Source organism: Coregonus lavaretus (assembly GCF_964263955.1).
Source record: "Coregonus lavaretus genome assembly, chromosome: 13".
Classification (NCBI taxonomy): Eukaryota; Metazoa; Chordata; class Actinopteri; order Salmoniformes; family Salmonidae; genus Coregonus; species Coregonus lavaretus.
In genome coordinates this window covers 14,986,432-15,001,961 of record NC_140000.1, presented here as the reverse complement: position 1 = coordinate 15,001,961, position 15,530 = coordinate 14,986,432, and the positions used below count along the sequence as shown (strand labels likewise).

The following is a 15,530-nucleotide window of genomic DNA, read 5'->3' as shown; positions in this document are numbered from 1 at the left end:
ATGTAATGGAATGTGAGGTCATCTATCTGCTTGTTCAGTTTAGTATGACTCATGTTCTGTTTTCTGCCCACTAATCTCTGGGGTTCCATTGAGTGAGTGAGGCGGTCTACTGTGTACACAATGTAGAGTGACACTTGGTGTCATTCCATTAGTGGTCGGTAGTTTTTTCACAGGATATCGAGGCACATCTATCTGCTAGTACAGATTAGTATGGCTTCTATTCTGGTGATCTGCCCACTAGTCATTGGCATTGCCATTGGACTAGGTGGGGCGGGTCTTTAACCGATGACGCGGTATATTGTGACGCCCGTATGGGTTCAGTAGTTGCAGTACTGCGGGACTTGGTTGCAGCCATTGCTAGGCCTGACCTTTTCATTTTGATGGGAAGTGTTGGGCTCGGCAGGGAGTACATTTTGGAGCGCTACGCTCCGCCTTAAACCACTAGGAGCAGAGCTCCCCTGTGGGGCGGAGCTCCACGATATAGAACGATTAGTTACCGGAGTGTAACTCCAGTTCTATGAGTGGAGCGGAGCCCCATAGGACTTAAGGCCCTGCCAACCCTCTCTAGTCTCGCTGAAGATAAATATCTCGGGAGGCTGATTGAGGGGAGGCATCCCCTCTTATAGGGACACCTGTACTCCTATTGGCTGCAGGTGTGTGCATAATTTTGTCTCAGGCTGATGCTGCCTTAGGGCAGAGGGTAAACCACTAGGAGCAGAGCTCCCCTATGGGGCTCCGCTCCACTCATAGAACTGGAGTTACACTCCGGTAACTAATCGATTCATTTGTATTTTAAGAATAATGACTAAAGGATTTCACCCCAAATACAGTATACATGTGTGAACGGTGTTAGAGTTATAATGTAGTGTCAACCCACTAACAGAGGGGGGGGAGTTAGAAACTGCTGAGAAAGCATTCCAGGGTGAAGGGGACTGAGAAACTGTTTAAAAAGCCTCCTAAAGGTGGGCGGAGCAAAGTGCCTTTGTGTGTCAAGGGGTATAAAAGCTGTATATGTATTTTTTGGCGGCAGAGCTCTCCATGATTAAAACATACAGATCATTCTTGCTGGTTGTGGACCTTCGTTTAATTCATGATTAAACCAGAGTCTTACACCCTCTGGGAATTATTCAAAGCATTAAGTTTGATTAATTAGAGATAGAAATTCTCGTGACAACCTCTCATCACCCCGAGAACACCATCCCCACAGTGAAGCATGGTGGTGGCAGCATCATGCTGTGGGGATGTTTTTCATCGGCAAGGACTGGGAAACTGGTCAGAATTGAAGGAATGATGCATGGTGCTAAATACAGGGAAATTCTTGAGGGAAACCTGTTTCAGTCTTCCAGAGATTTGAGACTGGGACGGAGTTTCACCTTCCAGCAGGACAATGACCCTAAGCACACTGCTAAAGCAACACTCGAGTGGTTTAAGGGGAAACATTTAAATGTCTTGGAAGGGCCTAGTCAAAGCCCAGACCTCAATCCAATTGAGAATCTGTGGTATGACTTAAAGATTGCTGTACACCAGCGGAACCCATCCAACTTGAAGGAGCGGGAGCCGTTTTGCCTTGAAGAATGGGCAAAAATCCCTGCGGTTAGATGTGCCAAGCTTATAGAGACATACCCCAAGAGACTTTCAGCTGTAATTGCTGCAAAAGGTGGCTCTACAAAGTATTGACTTTGGGGGGTGAATAGTTATTCACTCTCAAGTTTTCTGTTTTTTTGTCTTATTTCTTGTTTGTTTCACAATAAAAAAAAAAATTGCATCTTCAAAGTGCTAGGCATGTTGTGTAAATCAAATGATACAAACCTCCCAAAAATCCATTTTAAATCCAGGTTGTAAGGCAACAAAATAGGAAAAATGCCAAGGGGGGTGAATACTTTTGCAAGCCACTGTATGAATTCTAGACTAAATTTGTAGTCAAACAAATATTTGACATTTCACTTCAAGAGGGCAAATGAGTCATATGAGCATTGTGTATATATGTACTGCATGCAAGAATAACACCATTGCAGAGTGCAACTTCCCATGAGAGGAACTGTTCGCAATGACCTCAATGAAAGGTTCAGTGACCAGGCAGTACTACTAGAGGAAGAGGTATTTGGGAGGTGAAGCTGAAAGCCTGTCTCTTTCTCTCTTCTCTTCTACAGAATGCTGTGAGGTGCCTCTTGCAACCAGGGGCAGACCGGCTTTGGTATTATTAGGGATAGTTCTCTTGGCAGCATTAGCAATGTCACTCATTTTGTACTACAGACACAAGCCTGAAACACACCAACACCAGATGGTCCCACGTGATGATACAACAGGACAAGATGAGGCTCATGAAACAGAGACTTTAAAAATCTAAACTTGTTTGAGAAGTCAAAGCTTTTACAGCGCTGTGTTTCAATGTCACAAATATAGGTGTGTGTTGCTGCCTTCTGAAACATTTCCACTCCCTCTTGGTAAAGTATTATACAGTACTGCAGGCAGTAGACTTTGCTACTCTCTCTGCAACCCTATGTAATCCAGCCTACTTGTATTTTTTATATAAATACTTCTTGTTAGTCAGATATGGAAAACAGGGAAAAGATAAGTATTCACCCCTCTTGGGTTTCTTCTTATTGTATTGTGTTACAAAGTGGGATTAAAATTTATTTATTTATTTATTTATTTTCACCGATCTAAACAAAACACTCTAATGTCAAAGTGGAAGAAATGCTATGATTTTTTAAATATGAATGAAAAATAAAACACTAATATACCTTCATTTGATAAGTATTGATCCCTGAGTCAATACATGTAAGAAACGCCTTTGGCAGCGATTTACAGTTGAGTCTTCTTGGGTAAGTCTCTAAGAGCTTTGCACACACTGGATGGTGCAATATTTGCCCATTATTCTTTTCAAAATTCTTCAATCTCTGTCAAGATGTTGGGGATCATGGCTAGACAGCAAATTTCAAGTCTTACCATAGATTTTCAAGCAGATTTAAGTTAAAACTGTAACTTGGCCACTCAGGAACATTCACTGTCTTCATGGTAAGCAACTCCAGTGTAGATTTGGCCTTGTGTTGTAGGTTATGTTCTGGTGTAAAGCAGACTGAAGCAGGTCCTCCTCTAGGATTTTGCCTGTGCTTAGCTCCATCCAGTTTCTTTTTATCCTGAAAAACTCCCCAGTCTTTGCCAATATCAAGCATACCCATACCATGATGCAGCCACCAACATGCTTGAAAATAAGGAGGCAGTTACTCAGTGATGTGTTGTGTTGGAGTTCCCCAAAACTTAAGGCTTTGCATTAATGCCAAAAAGTGTATTCCTTTGTCATGTTTTTTTCTTCAGTATTACTTTAGTGTCTTGTTGCGTAAGGGATGCATGTTTTGGAATATTTGTATTCTGTATATGTGTATGCTTATTTTCACTCATTTAGGTCATATTTTGGAGTCACTACAATGTTGTTGATCCATCTTCAGTTTTTTCCCATCACAGCCATTGAACTCCAGAGCTGTTTTAAGATCACCAATGGCCTCATAGTGACATCCCTGAGCAGTTTCCTTCCTGTCCTTCAGCTCAGTACAGAAGGACGACTGTATTTCTGATGTATCATGGTAATTTAATACATCATCCACAGTGTAATTCTTTACTTGACCATGCTTAAAGTGATATTAAATGTCTGATGTGTTATTGTTCTGCATCTACCAATCACTGCCCTTCTTTATGAGGCTTTCGAAAATCTCCCTGGTCTTTGTTGTTGAATTTGTGCTTTAAATTCAATACTTGACTGAGGGACCTTACAAATGTTACATGTGTGGGGGACGGGTGATTCCATATAACTTCTTATTTGATTTAGTAAGCCACATTTTACTCCTGAACTAATTTAAGCTTTCCTAAACAAAGGTGGTGAATACTTATGCAGCAACCATACTGAACAAAAATATAAACACAACATGTAAAGTGTTGGTCCCATGTTTCATGAGCTGTAATAAAAGATCCCAGAATTTTTCCATACGTACAAAAAGCTTACTTTTCTCACATTTTGTGCACAAATGTGATTACATCCCTGTTAGTGAACATTTCTCCTTTGAAACGATAATCCACCTGACAGGTGTGCCCCTGCCCAGTCATGTGAAATCCATAGATTAGGGCCTAATTAATTAATTTCAATTGACTGATTTCCTTATATGAACTGTAACTCACTACAATCATTGAAATTGTTGCATATTGCGTTTATATTTTTGTTCAGTATATATTTTTGTTATTTCTGTTTTACTAATTTGTACAAATTTGTAGAATTTTCTTTTCATTTTGACATTATGGAGTATTTTGTGTAGATCAATGAAAAAAAATCGAAATTAAATCTATTTCAATTCCACTTTGTAACAATGTAAAAAAATCCAAGGCTGGTGAATACTTATGATACCCACTGTAAGGATAACTTTTCTCATAAGATTTGCATGAGGGGACAAGTGAATTACCATAACTGTGTGCACTAAGCACCACACCCACGCTCTCTCACTATTGCTCTCACACATTTTAGATGGTAAGAGCTGCTCTAACTTCACAATGTGGAGAGACGTAGGCTTGCAACCCCATAACAGCTACAGTATGCTAGTCAACAGTAAACAGTCAGATCACGTAATGTGTTTACATAACTGAAATGTAGAGTATGTTTACTCTTAATAGATACTTATGGACATACATTTTGTCCATTGTTATTGTCAAAGGTGGCATGGTGACAATAACTGTGGGAAAACTAGTATCCACCTTACAGTTGGGCTAGTTGAAAAGTTGATGCTACACAATGAGGTGGATGTAACTGCAACGTCTGGGGCATATTACAGAAATATTTCAAATTTCATTACATGGCACTTGGAGTCACTCTGTGAGACAGTTCATTACATTAACAATTTACTGTTGCTGCAACGCAGGCATTTTGAAAGGCAACTGTTCAACTAGCACATCAACAAATAGTTGTTACAGGTTGTTGCAACAAGACATGCTCGACAAACCTTGACAAACCAACAGAAGGTACATATACAAATTCAACACACATCCATCCCCACCTTAAGTATATTTGTTTCGTAAATCCGTACGTTGACCCAACAGGAAAAGGTTACTAATAGGAACTTTTCATTTTATGGGAGGAATTTGCAGTGTCACTTAGATAAATAATGAAATACAACCCTAGTGATAGCAGCTCAAAAATATGCCTTTTGACACCATCACCCTCAGAGCTGGACTGTGAACCCATAGATGCATATGAAGCATTTGCCCTTTACTTATATTGATGACAGTGATGAGGCCAGTCTGTGCCCATTATTTCAAAGTGTCAAAGAAACTAAGCAAGAGGAGTGTTTTGCCTGTGAGCTGCAGTGCCATGTAGGCCTACTGTCGGTTATAAGGGGAGACATTTTAAAGTTAGCGTTTAATAAATATCTTAGCAGCTCTGTAATGCATTTCAGATACTCACCTCACCCTTAAACTATACAAACACGCCCAGGACATGATGTGTATTTAAGACAAATAAATCCTCACCTCACCCCTCTCATCACACCCCCAAAACCCTCAAAAGGGTCCATAGTTAATTCTTGTTCAGACCTCTGTCACCCTATTCTTGATTGAGCTCACAGTAAATAAAGATAGTTTTCTTTGTTAACTGGGATGTGGCTATCATATCCTGTTTCAAGATCAAGATTTATTTTAACGATATCCATGGTTTGGTTTGTTTGTGTAAGCTCTCCTTGCCCATGTCCTATTGACATACACTTAAGCCATGTTCTATTGACATACACTTAAGCCATGTTCTATTGACATACACTTAAAACATCCATGTATAAGCGATGAGCACTTCTTGTAACCCATGTTTAAATAATGCCATAAACCAATAAATTAAAAACGTATGATATTTTGAATAATTTGAAATTACATTGTTATTTTATATGGTCCCAATTTATATTTCATTTTTATTTAACCTTTATTTAACCGGCCAAGTCAATTATGAACACATTTTTATTTACATCAGTGATGCTAAAAACCATATAATAATTACATGGTTTACATGCCTTATAAAAGGTATAATAGTTGATAGTACTATGTAACAACTACCCACACTAGTTACATTATGCTGCTATATTACCATTATGTGATACTTAATATAAAGTGGGACCTTTTTAAAAGTTATATTCTATTGCAAAAGAAAAAAGAAAAATCAGGTCAGTAGACCATAGTAAATGAGTCTATGAAAAATTTTCGGCAATATTATTTACCAGATCTCTCTTACAAAATCTAAAAGGGACAAACCTGGTTAATTAATCATTAAAAAAAGATATTTTATATATATTGAGGTAGATTGAGGAAAAATTGCATGAAGCAGATGTTTGTTTCCAATTTGTTTTAAAAGTATTATTCTTAAGGAAAAAGCCTATGTAAACGTTTTGGTTAGATGGAAACTTCAGACACGAAGTTGTCAATATATGCATTACAGTCACGCATACGCTATGTTGACTTAATAAGTACGGTAATTAAATATTTTGGCAAGGATGTGTTTTTTTTTTTACTCATCGTCTTCACAATATAAGACACCCTCTCATCCCTCCCTGTCTGTTATATCCTTCATGGTCCCACCAACAGGTAAAGTATGGACATCAGATCAGTCTTTTGGATTAGAAAACATGGTGAATAGTGTAATTCGACGACCAAATTATTAGGGAGCTGAAAGTGAATTGAAAAAAACTATTTCCTATCTTTATAGATACATGTACAATGTATTAATGCATAGTAATTCAACAATTTTTGTTGATGTAATTTATTGATGGATATGAATGAATGAAAGTAAATGCCTTTAATATGAATTATATATGTTTTCTCTCCTGTCAGTAGCTACTCTATAGTCTAACTGATTTTGTTTTTACATCCATTTATATATATTTTTCATATCATTTGTTGACTTTGCATTTTTGTTTCCAGCCATGGGGACAACGACTTTCCTGCTTTGTGTGGCTGCCACCCTATTCACAAGTAAGAATCACAGTTTACCTTTCAATATTCCATGTCATGTAATTACTACCAGAATTGAACAAGTTGATCATTTATTATTATCAAACATTCTGGGGAAACATAAATAGAGTAGCTTGGCAAATTAAATCTTTCTAGCCTCCTCTAATTAGATAGGATATTTATGTTGTTTGTTCTGTAGGGCACACTATATTATAGACATGTAACACTGGTTATAAAGCGATGCAGGGGAAGCGACATGTGTATTGTTATGTACACATCATTTACATTTGTATACGATCATGTCATTCAAGCAAAAACAAATGATTTTGTGCTTTACTAAATTGACACTTGACAGTCAGTGAATTCAACAAGAGCAGTTGGAGCAAGATAATTGTACTGTATTTAAGCTATAGTATACCTTTCATTATAAAACTGATACTCAAATGGTTGCGAAAAGAATGCAGGTGCTCATCTGTAAAATGTTCTTTCTTCCTTTATGTTTAGTGGTCAAAGGATCATGCCCAGTGGGGCGGGAGTTCATTACTGCCTTTATGCCTAACTATTTGCTGAGCTACCATGATGATCAGAGTCTTCAACTGGCCATAACCACACAGGATTATCCAGCTGTTGTTCAAATTCAGGTCAATGCAATCGGCTTCTCCACCTCGGTGAAAATAGAGAAACAGAACACCAAATGGATTGCCATACCTGGTAATGCTGAAATTGGGGGTCCAGGAGCTTCCACCAAAACAGTGCAGGTCACCTCCAACTCTGACATCTCAGTGGTGGCCTTCAACTACAAGTTCTCGACCGGAGACAGTAGTGTGGTCTTCCCAACTGACCAGCTGGGTACTGACTATGTGGTCTTCACCCCCAAGGAGGGTCCAAGCAACATGCACAAGCTTGTGTCTATTGTCAACGGCAAAGAGCCCAACAAGATCACGATCATCCCTTTCTCCAACATGGATCTCAGTGGTATGGATTCCTGGAAGCAAAGACAGGCTGTGATTTTTACCATGGACCCATACCAGGTCTACCTCTACCAAAGCTACACCACTTTCACTGGGACCAGGGTCAAAGCCAAGCACACTGTAGCGGTCCTGGGGGGACACGAGTGCGTCGCAGATGGAGGCCGCTGCAATCACGTATATGAACAACTGCTACCAGTACAGAGCCTTTCCACCAATTACCTGGTTCCTTCCATGCACATGACACATTCAACAGACTTTGTCAACATTGTAGCCTCAGAGGACAACACTCTAGTAAAGATCTTTGAGGGAAAGGTATCCACTACTAAGGAGTTGAATGCGGGGCAGGCGTATGTGGTTTCTGTCCAACCCAAATATCCACTGATCATCAAAAGTGATAAAAAGGTCATGGTGATGTACTTCAGCAACAACAAGCCCTACGATCCGTTCCTCACCAACATCCTCCCAACGTCTGATCTGGCCAACGAGTGGTCAGTGGACACACAGAGCAAGTTCGAGAGCACATTGGTCATCGTCTCCGAGGGGGAAGGGATCAACACCGTTAAAGTCTGTGAGAAAAATAAATGTGTGAAATCTCTCCAATGGACATCATTCATCTCAGACCCTAAGTACATGTGGGTTAATGCTCCATTGGGAGAGCAGCAACAGCATTTCTCCATCAAAGGTGACTCCCTCATGGCTGTTTACGTTTATGGTGGCATGTCAAGAGACGGCTACGCTACAACAGGAGTATGTTACAAAGGTACGCTGTTTAATTGACACATCCACTTAACTGGCCTATCAACTGCCCCTCGACACTCACCCTGTTGAAGGGGACAACTCTTAGACAACACAATGCAATGCAACACATCGCAATGCAATGCAACACAATAAAACAAAACAAAACGCAACACAACACAACAAATGCACTGGATGAAAACTAGTGTTCATCTTGAATGTTGCTTCTGTACTCCCTCAGGCACTGCACCACCCACTCCACCACCAGATCCTTGTGAGAACGTCAAATGCAGAGAAAAGGAAGAATGTACAAAGGGGGTTTGTGTCCACATCTCCAAAGCAACGTGCAGGGCTGTGGGCGACCCCCACTACCTCACCTTTGATGGGGAGCGGTTTGACTTCCAGGGCACCTGCTCTTACGTCATGGCTACTGTTGTTAAATCTGAACCTGGCCTCATCCCGTTCACTGTCCTGACCAAGAACAACCACAGAGGGAACAAGAGGGTGTCTTTCGTAAGGAAAGTCTCAGTCACGGTCTATGGGCTGACTGTTGTGATCAGCACGCATAATGGGAAGGTTGAGGTAAGTAACAAAAGACCAGAGGGAAATTATCAGGATTGGGGTCGGTTCCATGGTAAATTTGGTCAATTCACCAGGTGAACTGAGTGGTTTTTCCATATGCTAATTGATCTTTTCTTAGGTGAATGGTGAGAACGTCTACCTGCCTGTGACCCTAGCCGGGGGAAACCTAACGGTGGTGCAGAGTGGCAGCTATGCTGTTCTGAAGACAAACTTTGGCCTGAAGGTTATGTACGACTGGAACATGAAGTTCTACATCACTGCCCCCAGCAGCTATTTCCGCACCCTGGGTGGGCTCTGTGGGAACTACAACGGGGATCGCAACGACGAGTTCACTAACCCCAAAGGTAACAAGGAACCCACAGTGATGAAGTTTGCCCAGAGCTGGAGAACTGAAGACGGCGACTTGTTCTGTCATGATGACTGCCTAGGGGAATGTCCTAGCTGCACTCCAGCTCTCCAACAGAAATACAAAGGAGAGAAGTTATGTGGTCTCTTGGCCAAAACAGATGGCCCATTCGCCAGCTGCCACAAGGTCCTGGACCCAGGCATGTTCATGGACAACTGTGTCTATGACATCTGCATCAATAAAGGCATCTACCAGTTCCTCTGTGAGAACATGAAAAGCTACGATGACGCCTGTTTGGCAGAGGGGGTCAAAATTAGCCCTGAGTGGAGGACAATCGCTGGATGCCGTGAGTTTTCCTCTCTCCAAACATTTCATCAAGATTTTTAGATTGCACTTTTCACTATTATTTCAATATATTTTCTCATTTCACATTTGCAGCACTGGAATGTCCGTCAAACAGCTACTATGAGGCGTGTGGCACAGCTTGCCCTGCCTCTTGTTCAGATCTAGATGCCGAAGCAAAGTGCAAGGAACCCTGTGTGGAGACCTGTCAATGCAAGAAGGGCTTTGTCCTTAGCGGAGACAAATGCGTCTCCAAGGAGAGCTGTGGCTGCTCTTATGAAGGACGATACTACCCGTCTGGAATGAAGTTCTGGGAAGATGACAAATGCACAAAGCAGTGTGAATGCAATCCGGGAACAGCCAAGGTAGAATGCAAAGCAACAGCATGTAAGAAATCAGAGATGTGTGGCCTGCGTGGTGGTAAGAGAGATTGCTACCCAACATCTTATGCCACTTGCCAAGGTTCAGGCGACCCCCACTACCGCACGTTTGATGGCAAGAAGTTCGACTTCCAGGGAACGTGTACTTATGTTCTCTCCAAATTGGTCAGCAAAGACGACATATCTCTGGCACCTTTTGAGGTGCTTGTAAAGAATCAGAATAGGGGAAGGAACACAGCAGTGTCTTACACAAAGACAGTCACCATTACTGTCTTCAAAAACGTCATCACCATGAGTAGGGACAACCCTGGCAAAGTATTGGTAAGCTACCTTAAAAAAATTCCATTCCAAATGAATGACATAATTGCGTTCTGAGTTTATTTAGTAAATTTGCGCTCATGATTATACTACTTACTGTAAGAAGAAATATCAGGACAGTATCGTCCTTCATGTATCATTAACGTTTCTTTCTCTCTTCCCAGGTCAACAACCAGTATGTGAACTTGCCATTTGATGTAGAAGATGGCCTACTGTCCATCTTCCGCAGTGGGTATTTCGGGGTGGTGAAGACCAACTTTGGCCTGACACTGAAGTTCAACTGGAACAGCCACGTCTCCCTAACCCTCCCCAGCTCCTACTCAGACCTCATCGGAGGGCTCTGCGGAAACTGGAATGGCCAACGGAACGACGACCTCCTCAAACCAGACAAGAGACCTGCCAACACCCCAACATTATTCGGGGACAGCTGGAAAGTGGGGAACGACCCTGGCTGCTCCAGCGACTGTGACGGCAAGAAGTGCCCCACCTGTGACCACAGCCTGATGCTGGATTACCAAACAGGGAAGTACTGCGGCAGGATCACAGACAAGAACGGTCCGTTCAAGCACTGCCACGCCAAGGTGGACCCCACAGAGTATTATGAGGACTGTGTGTTTGATATGTGTCTGTACCGTGGCCATGCCTCTGCCCTCTGTAACGCCCTCAGCACCTACACCACTGCCTGCCAGGATGCCCCTGCCAAGGTGGAACAGTGGAGGTCGGACAGCTTCTGTCGTAAGTAGTGCACAGACACACCTCATCAAATGTGAATTTCAAAACCACTACTGTAAAAGTTATGATCATTACAATAAGTCAGAAGTGGTTTGTCTAGCTAGCAGCTCCTGGTTCCAACATTAAATTCTATCATGTTTGGCCTAATGTGTTGTAGCATCTTCCTGCAAGGCCAACAGCCACTATGAGGTGTGTGCCTCAAGCTGCCCCCAGACCTGCAGCGGCCTCGATGAGCCTGAAAGCTGTGCGAACTCCCTGTGCACCGAGGGCTGTGTGTGTGACGACGGCTTCATACTGAGTGATAGCGAGTGTGTGCCGCTGGCTGAATGTGGTTGCGTTCACCAAGGCCAATACTACCAGATGGGCCAGGTGTTCTTCCCCAACGGCCAGTGTAAAGAGCGCTGTGTGTGTAACAAGGATGGAGACGTGGAGTGTAATGTGAAGTTTGCCTGTGGTCCCAATGAGAAGTGCCAGGTCCAAGACGGGGTGCAGGCCTGTGTACCCATGAGCACGGGCACCTGCCATGTGAGCGGGGCGAGGAGATTCCACTCATTCGATGGCAGCTGCTTCAGCCTACACGGGGACTGTGTGTACAAAATGTTGGAGGTTGTGGAGAAATACGGTTCGATGGCTCCATTTGTTGTGTCAGTGCAGCAGTTGACCAAGATGGATGATGCAATGGTCACCAGGAGGGTTGAAATACAGGCCTACAAATACAAGATATCTATGTCTCCCAGAGTGATATGGGAAATAACGGTAGTTTTCTGTCTTGATCTATTCATTTCAGTATTAAAAAGCAACACTTGATTAGAAAAACTGATGTTTTCAATCTTTTCTTCTTTCACAGGTGGATGACGTTGCTGCAAATCTCCCACTGTCACTCGGAGATGGAAAGGTCAGGGCCTACCAGAATGGCATTAACATCGTCTTGGTAACAGACTTTGGCTTGATGGTGACCTACGACACTGTTGCTGGCGCCATCATACAGCTTCCATCCACTTACAAAGGTGTAACCGGTGGTCTCTGTGGCAACTATAATGACAAGAAGGAAGATGACTTCCTGCTGCCCAGTGGGCTGCAGGAGCCGTCTGTGGAGAAGTTTGCAGCGGGGTGGTTGGTGGTTCTGGAAGGGGTCAAATGTCAGACAGGATGTGACGGGGGCTTGAAGTGTCCTCCCTCCACTGGACCCCCGGCGGCTTGTAGCATCATAAAGTCAACCAAGGGTCCATTTGCCCAATGCCATGCTGTTGTGCCACCACAAGTGCACTTTGAGGAGTGCGTGAAGGAGGGAGAGGGTGGGGATGCCCTGTGCCGCCACTTACAGACGTATGTGACTTTCTGTCAAGCATCCGGTGGCATTGTCAGCAGCTGGAGATCTGACCAGTTTTGTTGTGAGTGAATTTTGATATTGAAAGTTAATTTACCTTATCCTAGTTTATCTTAGTGTGCAATATTTTTCTGACCTAATGCTCTGCTGAAAAACAATTGAAGCTGAAGCTGATCATTGAAGTTTATTATGTTTTTTGATAACATGCATCTCCTCCCATTTCCATCTGTCCTCTAGCTCTGACGTGTCCAGCTAACAGTCACTATGAGTTGTGTGCCGACACCTGTTCTTCCACCTGTGACTCTCTCAGTGAGTCTCCCAAATGCCCACTATGCCAGGAGGGCTGCCAGTGTGACGACGGCTTTGTGTTTGATGGTGGCAAGTGTGTCCTACTGGAGAACTGTGGCTGTGTGGTTGATGGACACTATTACATGGTGATTACTTTTTTGTGTGTATTGACAAATAAATTGCCATTTCATATCCCAAAAATGAAATGGTATCCTAAAGCGATTAATACAGTTATAGGTCTATATCTGTTTTACGCTAAATGCAAATATAAAGTGCAAGTAATATAATAAATCACTATCCTTGGTAAATATTTATTGTTTACAATCATCCTATGGTTACCACCATAGTATAAACACTCAATTATATAATTTCCATGTTTTGCTGGTTTTCAGTCTGGCCAGTCTGTGATGCTGGGCAACTGTTCTGAGACCTGCAGCTGTGCTTCAGGAGTGTTCACCTGCAAGAACTCACAGTGCAAAGAGGGCCAGAAATGTGGGTTGAAGAATGGAGTCATGGGCTGCTACAGCACAGGTAAAAAAAACATGAATAATAATAAAACCAAACAGATATGGCTTTGTGTTAGTACATTTTGATGTGGAATTATGGACTTTGTTGATGTTCTTATTTTGATATTACTATGAGCAAGATATGTTAACATCTCTAATACACATTTTGTCAGACCCCTGTGAGGACACTGAGTGCCGTGAGAAGGAAAACTGTGTGGTGAAGAACAGTAAGGCTGTATGTGTGGCCCAGTCTAAGGCCACCTGCAGGGCTGTGGGCGACCCCCACTACCTCACCTTTGATGGGGAGCGGTTTGACTTCCAGGGCACCTGCTCTTACGTCATGGCCACGGTTGTTAAATCTGAACCTGGCCTCATCCCGTTCACTGTCCTGACCAAGAACAACCACAGAGGGAACAAGAGGGTGTCTTTCGTAAGGAAAGTCTCAGTCACGGTCTATGGGCTGACTGTTGTGATCAGCACGCATAAAGGGAAGGTTGAGGTAAGTAAAAAAAAAAACAGAGGGAAATTATCAGGATTGGGGTCGGTTCCATGGTAGATTTGGTCAATTCACCAGGAGAACTGAGTGGTTTTTCCATATGCTCATTGATCTTTTCTTAGGTGAATGGTGAGAACGTCTACCTGCCTGTGACCCTAGCCGGGGGAAACCTAACGGTGGTGCAGAGTGGCAGCTATGCTGTTCTGAAGACAAACTTTGGCCTGAAGGTTATGTACGACTGGAACATGAAGTTCTACATCACTGCCCCCAGCAGCTATTTCCGCACCCTGGGTGGGCTCTGTGGGAACTACAACGGGGATCGCAACGACGAGTTCACTAACCCCAAAGGTAACAAGGAACCCACAGTGATGAAGTTTGCCCAGAGCTGGAGAACTGAAGACGGCGACTTGTTCTGTCATGATGACTGCCTAGGGGAATGTCCTAGCTGCACTCCAGCTCTCCAACAGAAATACAAAGGAGAGAAGTTATGTGGTCTCTTGGCCAAAACAGATGGCCCATTCGCCAGCTGCCACAAGGTCCTGGACCCAGGCATGTTCATGGACAACTGTGTCTATGACATCTGCATCAATAAAGGCATCTACCAGTTCCTCTGTGAGAACATGAAAAGCTACGATGACGCCTGTTTGGCAGAGGGGGTCAAAATTAGCCCTGAGTGGAGGACAATCGCTGGATGCCGTGAGTTTTCCTCTCTCCAAACATTTCATCAAGATTTTTAGATTGCACTTTTCACTATTATTTCAATATATTTTCTCATTTCACATTTGCAGCACTGGAATGTCCGTCAAACAGCTACTATGAGGCGTGTGGCACAGCTTGCCCTGCCTCTTGTTCAGATCTAGATGCCGAAGCAAAGTGCAAGGAACCCTGTGTGGAGACCTGTCAATGCAAGAAGGGCTTTGTCCTTAGCGGAGACAAATGCGTCTCCAAGGAGAGCTGTGGCTGCTCTTATGAAGGACGATACTACCCGTCTGGAATGAAGTTCTGGGAAGATGACAAATGCACAAAGCAGTGTGAATGCAATCCGGGAACAGCCAAGGTAGAATGCAAAGCAACAGCATGTAAGAAATCAGAGATGTGTGGCCTGCGTGGTGGTAAGAGAGATTGCTACCCAACATCTTATGCCACTTGCCAAGGTTCAGGCGACCCCCACTACCGCACGTTTGATGGCAAGAAGTTCGACTTCCAGGGAACGTGTACTTATGTTCTCTCCAAATTGGTCAGCAAAGACGACATATCTCTGGCACCTTTTGAGGTGCTTGTAAAGAATCAGAATAGGGGAAGGAACACAGCAGTGTCTTACACAAAGACAGTCACCATTACTGTCTTCAAAAACGTCATCACCATGAGTAGGGACAACCCTGGCAAAGTATTGGTAAGCTACCTTAAAAAAATTCCATTCCAAATGAATGACATAATTGCGTTCTGAGTTTATTTAGTAAATTTGCGCTCATGATTATACTACTTACTGTAAGAAGAAATATCAGGACAGTATCGTCCTTCATGTATCATTAACG

The 15,530-nt window shown here is 42.9% G+C and overlaps 1 protein-coding gene across 1 annotated transcript in view; it reads left to right on the top strand.

The window, feature by feature from the left end:
• Nucleotides 1–15,530, top strand: part of LOC311139247 (IgGFc-binding protein) — a gene marked incomplete at its 5' end in the record, with an annotated part of 50,118 nt that overhangs the window by 18,786 nt on the left and 15,802 nt on the right. Inside the window, 12 exons of the mRNA XM_084174143.1 lie at nt 7,614–8,703; nt 8,920–9,260; nt 9,379–9,952; nt 10,045–10,649; nt 10,811–11,381; nt 11,536–12,134; nt 12,226–12,769; nt 12,943–13,139; nt 13,386–13,524; nt 13,673–13,998; nt 14,118–14,691; nt 14,784–15,388. Coding sequence (XP_084030269.1) covers nt 7,614–8,703; nt 8,920–9,260; nt 9,379–9,952; nt 10,045–10,649; nt 10,811–11,381; nt 11,536–12,134; nt 12,226–12,769; nt 12,943–13,139; nt 13,386–13,524; nt 13,673–13,998; nt 14,118–14,691; nt 14,784–15,388 — 6,165 coding nt within the window. The remainder of the gene's footprint in view (nt 1–7,613; nt 8,704–8,919; nt 9,261–9,378; nt 9,953–10,044; nt 10,650–10,810; nt 11,382–11,535; nt 12,135–12,225; nt 12,770–12,942; nt 13,140–13,385; nt 13,525–13,672; nt 13,999–14,117; nt 14,692–14,783; nt 15,389–15,530) is intronic.